This window comes from Saccostrea echinata, unplaced genomic scaffold (genome assembly GCF_033153115.1).
Source record: "Saccostrea echinata isolate AGI-Se365-2 ecotype Australia unplaced genomic scaffold, CSIRO_AGI_Sech_v1 ptg000001l, whole genome shotgun sequence".
Classification (NCBI taxonomy): domain Eukaryota; kingdom Metazoa; phylum Mollusca; class Bivalvia; order Ostreida; family Ostreidae; genus Saccostrea; species Saccostrea echinata.
In genome coordinates, this window is record NW_026889750.1 from 47,566,428 (window position 1) to 47,577,476 (window position 11,049).

General features: G+C 33.7%; 1 protein-coding gene across 1 annotated transcript; it reads left to right on the top strand.

The window, feature by feature from the left end:
• Nucleotides 1-10,083: 10,083 nt before the first annotated feature.
• On the top strand, nt 10,084-10,827 carry LOC133180289 (uncharacterized). Its single transcript, XM_061314831.1, has 2 exons — nt 10,084-10,369; nt 10,456-10,827. Exons 1-2 carry the CDS (start codon nt 10,138-10,140, stop codon nt 10,677-10,679), a joined length of 456 nt encoding a protein of 151 aa, XP_061170815.1. The 5' UTR covers nt 10,084-10,137; the 3' UTR covers nt 10,680-10,827.
• The last annotated feature ends 222 nt before the right edge of the window (nt 10,828-11,049 follow it).

Here is an 11,049-nt window from a genome sequence, read left to right on the forward strand (position 1 = left end):
TTTTAAACAGATATAGAAGAAATAGATCAACTTCTTGCGGGGGAAAAAGAGTCGGAAAATGATGCAAAGGAATTTTTCAATACCTACGGATCTGAAGATATTAGAAGTAAAGAAGATGGTATTTCCTTATCGGGTATGTTCATTAATGCCCTTTTTAAGTTTATCATACATGTATTCATTGAATTTTATGTAGTTTCATAGAATTACGAACCATACATCATACAATATTTATTACAATTGTGTTTAAGAGGAACTTGGGTTTAATTCAAATTAGACATAATAATTTATTCAACTATAGAATTTACATTAAAAAAGAAAGATTCTTCAAAATCATTTGCCAGTTTTAAATATTTTCAATTTTCCCAATTTGAATTACCATACATGTAGCTATATTGAACTCATCAACTTTATTTTTTTAAATATGCAAACAGCTTAGCAGAATCCAGTAAATGTTCTACCAAACTTCGTTCTTTACTCCTCATGAGAATAATAACAGCAGAGAAGGAGAAACTATTGTGAAGTAGATTAAAAATAAGGTGTTAAAATTTCTGATTGACAATATCTTTGTTGTCTTTGGAGACTATGTCTCCAAGGAATCAGTTGGAATACCCATGGACATCAATTGTATGTCTACATTGACTGACTTATTTTTGTTGTTCAGACTTTATGATAAAAAGGATGACATCATATTTTCTATCTCTAACTCCCCATGTTTTTGTAGCAATATACAATTATCACCTGCATATGATGTTAATGCTGCCAATCAATTTGATACTCAGGAAAATTTTCTGCGTACCATCGATTTCTAAACTGAGACAGGCTTCTTACAAATAAGATTTATGTTACAAAGATGTTAGCAAATTCGTTTTAAGTCAGAATTTTGCAAATGAGCATGATCTATGTAATGAAATATATGGAGATAACGAACAGTATTCAAGCTCAAAAGTCCATTATACAATACAAAATAGGAGCAGAGCAAACACGGACCTCCAAACATCAGAGGTGGGATCAGGTGCCATGGAGGAGTGAGCATCCCCTGCCGACCGGTCACACCCTGTTGACTGTCACCTTTGATACAAATTATTAAGCGTCGATCGACTGGCGCAGTGGTTAAGGCGTTGCTCTAGAGTCGCAGATTAAGGAGTTGATCCTTACGTCGCGGGTTCGAAATCCAACTGCAGGACGTGGATACCGATCCTTCCGATGACACCGTATAAACCGAGGTCCCGTGTCGCAGTAGATGCTGGTACGATAAAGATTTCTCACTGCTCAATTGCCCGAGTGCCGAGTATAGTTCTTAATCTGCAGCCCTCCAACGGCAAGTGGTGGCTTATTCATTTGAGTGAAAAATTTGAGAGGAACGTTAAACAAAATACAAACATATAATTATTGGACCATTATTTTCACATTGAATTATCTACGGATTTTTCCTTTAAGGGACACTCGGTAGGTATGTCCGGTCGACAGGAGATGCTTTCTCCTACATGGCACCTGATCCTACCTCTGTTTTCAGGAGTCCGTGTTGTCTCTGTTCACATTTGTATTGTTTAAATGGACTTTTGAGCACGATCACTTATCGTTATCTTCACATTTCGTTTTAATGACCGTTTGCATATACAAACTGTCGTTAGGTCAATTGTTGACAGGTGTTTTTCACAAAAATTGTTCAGCCATTGTTTTCATTTGTCTAAAAATTACTCCATTTATCTTATCAAAAGAAAAACGGCTTACGGCGGGCGTGACTGATGGACAAGGGATGCTTTCTATGGTCAAAATGTGCTCCATATTATAATCATTAGTCACCTACCGGTGAAACCGGAGGGAACTATAGGTTTCCTCTGCGTCTATCCGTCCGTCTGCCTGTCTGTCAGTCTGTCTGGTTTTCGGCACTTTTTTTAAGCTTTTGAGAATTGATATGAAACTTCTGGGCACCTTTATAGTGACCAACTACAGATCATGTTTGAATTTTGTCACTTTTGACAAACAGGTGCTAGAGTAAATCAGTTTTAAACATTCCTCTTTTTTATGATCGGGTTCACGGTCAGATTCGTGCTGCACTTAATTAATGCTCCTAAACAAGGTTGTCATGTTAAAGACTTGCTGGGTACCTTTATAGTGACAAACGGTAGATCAAGTTTGAATTTTACATTTTTGACCAACAGATGTTAGTGTAAATCAATTTTGAACATTTCTCCTTTTAGTCCCCTACCGGTGAGACATCTGAGTCTGTCCGTCCGTCTGTCTGTTTGTCTTTCTGTCCGTCTGTCCCTCTGTCTGTCTGTCAGTCTGTCCCACTTGGTTTTCCGCACTTTTTTTCTAAACACTTGCAGATATTGAGCTGATTTTTTGAAATTGAGTGTATCTTGATGAGTTTCGCTTCAATGATTTTTGAAGGAATTACGTCCATTTCAATTTTTCAGGGTTTTCCACATTTTTTTTCTTAATGAAGCGGAACGAAATGCAAACTTGATTTGTAACTCATCAAGATACACTCATATTCCAAAAATTAGCTCAATATCTGCACGCGTTTAGGAAAAAAGTGCGGAAAATCAAGTGGGCAGACTGACAGACAGACAGAGGGACAGACAGACAAACGAACAGACAGCTTCAGAGGAAACCTATAATCCCCTCCGGTTTCACCGGTAGGGGACTAATAATCGAGTACAAGATTGGGTTCATGCTGACTAAATTAATGCTCCAAAAACGAGGTTTTCAGGTTAAAGATTTTGACAGAAGACGTTAAGTAATAACAATTTGCATTGTTGGCGAAATAACACCAGATGCAATAAAGAATGAATATTTTTCCCGATATAATTTTTTTTTTTTGGTTATGTGTTTGAGTTAAGAACAACGAGTAACGTTTTCCATAAGTAAGCATTCGTGTTTCCAGGAAATACGTAAAATTAGGGAAAAATATTTTCACATCCAAGTAACACATAATGCACGATTTTTATCAACCAAAAAATATCTCGAAGATCAATAAAATATCCTTGGCATTGTTTTAGCATTCACAACAGGAAACCACATTTTAAAAAGAAATCAGGAAGTTCATATTTTGAATTTCATATAACAGGAATTAAAGAAATAAAAGGAAAGATTGCCGAAGAGAAAGAGACAGGAAATGTAGTTAAGGAAAACATCACTGTTCATAGATCTGAAGTTACCAAAAGAAGAATGGTTGGTAATTCCATGCCAGTCTCGGGTATGTACATTAATCTTCCAATCCTCTAAAGTTTAATGTTTATACTTTTATAGAATTAAGAACGAGACATAAGGGCATAAAGTATATTATTCTCACTTCTGGATAAGATTGCGGACTACTGATTTACAAATCAGCTAGAACTTATGTGGAAGCTTCCTGAGGTAGTGTAGATTCTAAATAGTTTTAATCATGCCCCCCCCCCTCCCCGGGGCAGGGTGGGGCCACAATAGGGAATTAAAGTTTAATAAAATATATAGGAAAATTCTATAAAAATCTTCTTCTCAAGAACCATCCGACCAGGAAAGCTGAAATTTATGTGGAAGTGTCCTGAAGTAGTGGCAATTCTAAATTGTTCAAATCAAGGCCTCCAAGGGTTGGGTGGGGCCCCAATAGAGAATCAAAGTTTTACATTGAAATACATGGAATTTTTTTTTAAAAAATCTTCTTCTCAAGAACCACTGTACTAAAAAAGCTGAAACTTATTTGGAAGCTTTATGGGATAGTGTAGATTCTAAAGTGTTCAATTCATGGCAAATGGGGGTCATGCAGGGCCACAATAGTAATGATACAGGGAAAAAAACTTCAAACCTCCTTAAGAGCAAATCCACTATGAATCATATTAATTTAGAAGCATCCTCTGGTATTTAAGATCCATTTTTGTTCAAAGCATGGCTCCTATTTATAGATTGGGGCCACAAAATGAGATTTAAAAAAAATACAGAAAAATACATGTATTTTGGGGGGAATATCTGATCCAGAACAGCAGGGCCAAAGTGACTCATGTGAGCTTTGTTGCCCATGGGCCTCTTGTCTTTATTTTGTTATTATTATTTCTTTCTTTTTTTCAGAAACACCTAAAACGAATACTGCTATCTGGGATGAAGATAAAAAAAACAGGCTTTTCTTCAACGACTTCTACTTAGATTTAATTGATAAAATGATAGAGAAAGATTTGGTGCAGAAGATGTCCGTGCTCCTTCAAGGTAGTCATTACATATTATGCATATCAGAGGACACACGTCATTAATCTTTCTCTCCTAATATTTTTTTAATACTCCTGGAAGTACCCGTCAAAGTACTTTTTCATACAAAGCAGTTTTTTTATAAGTCGTCAGTTTTATCAACCAAATAAAAACAACACTCAACAAGATGTGTTTGTGAAACACTGATGCCCCCATATGGCAACTTACAGCAAAGGTTAAACTTTCTCAAATGCAAATCAAATATGTTGGTACTCAAAGTAAGGTCTTGTCTCAAGGAATATACCTGTGAAATATGAAAGTCCTAGCAGAACCATAGAATAGATATGGAAAAGGTTAAAGTTTTTCAAAAGTAAATCAAATGTCAAGGTCAAGGTCAAATGGTAAAAATTAATGGTGCCCAAGGAAAGGCTTTCCCACAAGATATACACATGTTAAATGTGAAAGCCGTAGCACCAATCGTACAAAAGTTATGGCCAAGGTTTAAAGTTTTTCAAAAGTAAGTCAAACTCCGCGTCAATGGATAACAATTGTTGGTATCCAAAGGAAGGACTTTGTCACAAGGAATACATATGTATAGTATGAAAGCCCTTGCGCCAACCGTTCAAAAGTTATGGCCAAGGTTAAAGTTTTTCAAAACTAGGCCAAACTCCAAGGTCAAGGTCAACGGGACAAAGTTGTTGGTATCCGAAGGAAGGTCTTGTCACAAGAAATACATATGTATAGTATGAAAGCCCTAGCAACAACCGTACAAATGTTATGGCCAAGGTTAAACTTTTTTCTAAAGTAGGTCAAACTCCAAGGTCAAGGTCAAATGGTCAAAGTTATTGGTATCCGAAGGAAGGACTTGTCAAAAGAATTATATATGTGAAGCATGAAAGCCCTAGCACCAACCATTAAAAAGTAATGGCCAAGGTTAAAGTTCGGTAAAATTTTGCAAAACTGGGTCAAACTCAAAGGCCAAGGTCAAAAGGTCAAATAAGATGGTACCCAAAGAAAGTTCTTGTCAGTAGGAATACACGTCACGACGTGTGAAATATGAAAGCCATAGCTTCAGCCAATCAAAAGTTATGGGCAATGTTAAAGTTTTTGCGGACAAACAGATAAACAGATGGGGGGGGGGGGGGGGGAATAAAACTTTTTGTTGTTATGGTAGGGTTTTTCAATAAAAATAATTCCTTTAGAAAATGTTCTCAGATAAATCAAGATATATGAACAATGAAAATAAAATTATCGCGCATCATTGAAAGATTGAGATCTTTAAACTAAAATCTAATTGCTTCATTGTGCTTGATTAATTTTTCCTTAGTATTTTGTCATGGTTGCATACCTATTCAGTTGACTGTCAATAGATGACAACCTTACATGTTATAGCATATATCAACCGCACTTATTGCTCGCAGGGCACAGTAGTTAAAGCCTAGTCTTCTAGATTGGTGAAGTAAGGAAACTCCTTCGGTCATGGGTTCGAATCCCACTGAAGAACGTATTAATATTTTAAGCAATCAGATTGCAGACAAATATAGCTGCAGAACTGTAGCGTTATGGTTTTATATTTTAGTCTTTGACCATAAAGACTAAACTATAAAACCATAACGCTACAATTCTGCAGCTAAGACAAATATAAACATAGCATTAAGTAAATATTCATGGTTAAATATGTAATAACTGATGGAAATGGCAGATGGCAGACTATTTTGTCATTATTATGAGGTTGCAAACTACGAGCTACTACAAGAATATGCAGAACCTATGAAAAAAAGCAACTTAGGTTGGCTTTGATACTAAAAGAATGCAAGTCTGTCCAATCTAATTTTTTTTATATTTAAGAAATATCATCTTTATTCAAATTACATTTAAGAAAAAGAAGCAGAGTCTAAACAGACCTGGAATTTTGAAAGAAAAAAAAAACAAAAAAAAAAAACTCCATTTTTTTCTTTCAAAGAAATTGATATGGGAATTTATGTCAAATTATTGATATCATAGTTAACTAATTTCATAATTAATTAACATTTTTAATGGTTTGAAGTATCCTAATATTCTTTTCTTCAAGTCATAATTATAGATTGCTCTATTAAAGTTTAATTTGGGGAAGATTAATGGCCATCAGTAGATGATCAGGAATTCTGATTGGTCCAGACTCTCTTCCCTGAGGTGAACTACAGAGTGTGTAGTTCAAAATAAAGTTGCGGGAGTTTTTTGTTGTTTTTTTTTTTTTGTTTTTTTTTTTTTTTTGTTTTTGTTTTTGTTTTTTGTGTTTTTTTTTTTTTTTTTTTTTTTGGTGGAGGGGGTCTCAATTTACCAAACATAGATTTGCTTAGATTTTAATCAAACAATCAAACCACGAGTTTCAAAGCATATGTCGTTGTTACCGTAAAAAAGAAGCCAGTATCGGAGAAACTAAGCTCCTTTATTAGTAGATGGCCTTCAACTCGACATATAGATATATCGACGACGTAAATGTCAATTAATTAACAGTGCTTATTTCTATTTTATGTCGACACGATATATCCGGCTGAGCTTGAGATAAAAGATACCACAGAGTCTGACACATCTGTTTCATATTTGGATATTTTATTACAAAAAGACGTTAATGGTAATCTAACAACATAGCTTTACGAACGTGGTGACTTTAACTTTTCAATCGTCAACTTCCCTTATTTATGCAGCAATATACCCTTATCACCTGCATACGGGGTTTATATCTCTCAGTTGATTCGATACGCCAGAGCATACTCTATGTATGAACAATTTCTTAAACTAGGTAAGTTATTGATAGGCAAGTTGATGAAACAAGAATAACAGCAGTCTCGTTTAAAGTCATCATTTCGTAAGTTATATGGTCGATACAATGACCTTGTCAGCAAATAAATCTTTCATTAAGTCAAATGCTGACTGACGTTTTTTCATACTAATTGTTATTCCATTATTTACACACTGAATTGTCGACGGATTTTTCCGTTATTTCCCGATCATGACAAGGAGCACACGGCAGGTGTGACCGGTCGGCAGGGGATGCTCACTCCTCCATGGCACCTGATCCCACCTCTGATGTCTTAGAGGTCCGTGTTTGCTCTGTTTCTATTTTGTAATGTTTAATGGACTTTTGAGCCCGAACGCTGTTCGTTATCTCCACATATTTCATGGATGAGTAATCATTGTTTTACAATACTGTTTTCCACTTTGTTAAACAGTTATTAACTGTTGAAATATAATTACGCCGTTAAACAACATATTTTATTATATGTCATATAGGAGATTAAATAATTTCTGATTTGCTGAGATCTAACATTATAGAAATCATACTAAGTTCTGTTCTCTTACTCGTTCAGTTTATTAAAATACATCCTATAGGCAATATTTACAATAATTTCCATGTATGTACAATGTACATATACTTGCATTTACAAAATTCCGTCTAGGGGAATATTGTACACTGGCTAATCAATATATTGACTTCAAAAACAGTAATAGCTGCATAATGTTGAGGTGTTTGTATTTTTTGGAGACAGGACCTATTGTGTAAAATATATTGTATAATACCTGATTATTTAATAAAACGGTTATTGACTTTTGAGCCTACTTGTGATTATTTGGACCTGTTCACAGCTGTTTCAGGTATTTGTTAACCTTAGCCTTCAGCCTCGGCCAACCAATACCCGATCAGTCTTTATATTCATAAGTAGACTTCATCAAAAGTCAAAAATTGTATATTGTTTGATATAGCTTTTTAACACTGCTATATGGATGCATTAAATAGGTCAAATAAATGCATTTCAGATAAAAGGGAGGAAAATACTGTAAATCAACGAGAAAAATTTATACAATGGAACAAAGAACATAACTTCCAGTGTAATATTTGGCATTTACAACAATTACTGAAAAAATGCGGAGCTGTGGACCTGGTTGAGGAATGCGCTGTATTTGCAAAATGTTTCCCTTTGTGTCTCGCATATTTTGAATGTACTCGTGAAGGTAATTTTATGATCAAATGAAAACTCCATTTCAGAAACAAATCATTTCATACAATTAATTCTAAAATAAAGTTTTAGATAAGTTTGTCAGTATGAATAATTAAAAATTAGAATTCTCCCTGCAGTATGTGCAAGGGACACAAATCAACTTAGGCAAAGTATAAGAGGATATTCAATGTTTTGTAGTTTAAAATGGAATTTATTTCAAGAGCAGGGGAGGATTTTCTTTTTACTTTTACGCGTGTGTGAAAATATAATAAAGATAATTCTGTCTAACGTGTGAAATAAATATCAAATCCATTTACAAGAGATTGAATTCTTTATTATTGCATTTTCTTCGGTTTTCCTTTTGCGCCTGTCCCTATTGACCATCTCTTCTTTTGCGTAAGCAGTGACGTCGACATCAGAGGGTTGTGAGATTGAAATTTTTTAAACATGGATTTTTTAACAAACTATGACTGTTTTAGACAAAGTTAGAATGGTTTATTCACTCTTGCACTCTTTAGGGTTTATATTCTTTTCTTGAAGGGAAGGTAAACAAGTATTATTTCAAGACGCCTCAATGTAAAGACCAAGTCTTCCGATTTGAATGACAGAATGATTTATTTTTATTTGCTGGAAAATTTTAAATTTGTTTAAAACTTTACATAGTGTCTTACCTGTATTAAAATCAAGTGTAAAACGCGATTTTTTTTATTTACAAACATACAAATCAATTTAAAACGTAATCAAGAATCACAAGCTAGAGTGTTTCTTTCCATTTTAGGTCAAAACCATGAATTAATAACTCTTCATACCAGCTTGGATATATCGAATGACACTGTTCGCCGTGAAATGGAGGAAATTCGTGAAATACTAGCGACTCTTCTTCATTTAGAACCTAGGGAAATTAAACTTTGTGGTGTCAAAGAAGGGTCATTAATATTAGTATTTTCTCTGCCAAAAGAAAACGTCACAGAAATGACAAAGATTAATTTGTCAAACATATGGTCACTTAGAGTCTTTAGAATAGAAACAAAGAATTGGATTATAGAACCAGGTAAACTGTCTTGTTAATATTTGATAATAAGAATTTCGACTTTATGATTAATAATACATGTACATGTAGAAAGTCTCCAGTCTTTCAAAGAAATGATTAAAGAGGTCTTTAGATGCTTTCTGGGTTGAGGAGCTTGTATTGTATAACACATTTTCTTCTGAATCTATAATGAAATATGGAAAGATGCATTAATTTTTCTAATCAATTACATGCGATATGTACATTAAGAATTTTTTCCTTCAAAATTCACTTTTTTGACTCTTCTAATCTCCACTGTACTTGATAATTATTTTTAGGTTTGTTGAAATCCAAATGCATGTTGATACTGTATGTACAAGTTCAACCACGCCACAGCAGAATACAAGACCGTTTACAACTTCTTGTCCTGGCAATAAACGGTGAAATGAAAGGACTTGGCTTTCACATAAAAACTGATTGTCACAACATTAAATGCAAAATTTGGAAAAATTCATGTGCGGAAGGTAACCACCGTGAAAGCAAAGTTTAGTGGGGAGTAAATATCGTTAAATTTTGAAGTACATGTAAAATGTTGGGGGGAGGGGCTTTATTTTGTTCCAAAAATAACCATATTAAATATATAACGTACCATATAAAAATTACTGCGGGATTTAATTTTATTAATTATGGTAATCAACAAAATAAACGAAGTTTAATCTCCAACAATATTTTTGTTTAAACAGAATCTGATTTATGATGATAATGAATGACTGAAAATATGCACATAGTTTATATTTAAAAAATTAAAACTATCAATTATAATGTAAATTTCAAAATAGGAAACAAATGTACACAACTTAAAATTAATTTTAAATTATGAATACATTTTATATATTCTTTTTTAATTACCAAGACCCACTATTCAAAGGGAGGAAATCGATTGAAAATAATTCACTTCCTTTCGAGAAAGAGATATTGGAAAACATGGAGCCTAGTATAGTGAAAGAATTTCTTAAAACATGTTTACCTGGATATCATAGAGAAATAGAGGATCTCTTCAGTCCCACCCATGCTCGGAAACAGACTGCAAAGGCCATTCTGTTATTTCTAAGTGGAAAGAAACGTAAAGTTTTTAAGAATACAATGAACTGTGTGATAGATATGTACAGAAGCAAGGAAATCCCTACTTGTGATTCTGCAATGGCTGAGGAAAATGGTAATTGATTTCAAAAGTCTTTTCTCAAATGAAATATTTTTAAGAAGTAATGCAAAAGAATATGCACATTTTTCTTTTTTTTTCAGGCTTATTTGAGAACACTGAAATGTTGTTAGATGACATTGATTCCAGCATTATCAACGACACCTTTGAGAAAATTGGAGATGTGCCTTTTGATATAGTGCAGAAATGTAGTCCAGGATCTGGACGAAAAAGAAAAGAAAGGGCAAAAACGTTCTATGATTTTGTCAATCTAAATAAAGAACATCTTCAAATTTTCAAAAATATTTTGCAAAGTAATGCTGATTAATAGAAGGATTGTGAAATTCTGTAAATCAGCGTGGTGCTGTTTATAACGATATTTGGATATAATTTATACGTGTTATTGACTCACACTGTGATATATAACTTTTACTCATTTACTATTGTTGATATCTAATTGATAATGCCAGGTGATTGTCCATTCCAATAAATAATAAGAGATTAGCAAAATGTGGTTTTGCATCCTCCAAAATTTAATTTAATTTAGTCTATGTCATTGAAAAAATAAACTTTCTCGCTACTAATCCATTCAACAAAGAGTAACATGTACTCTACAAAAACGAGGTTTTAATTATAAGCAGAGAATCACATACATGTATTATGAGGAGGGTTTCTAATTATCATTATTGTGATGTAAA

Bases quoted from the DNA above. Each gene is read 5' to 3' on its own strand.
- LOC133180289 (XM_061314831.1), top strand. From the start codon at position 10,138: ATGGAGCCTAGTATAGTGAAAGAATTTCTTAAAACATGTTTACCTGGA. The intron at 10,370-10,455 runs GTAATTGATTTC...TTTTTTTTTCAG, and splicing joins TGCAATGGCTGAGGAAAATG to GCTTATTTGAGAACACTGAA.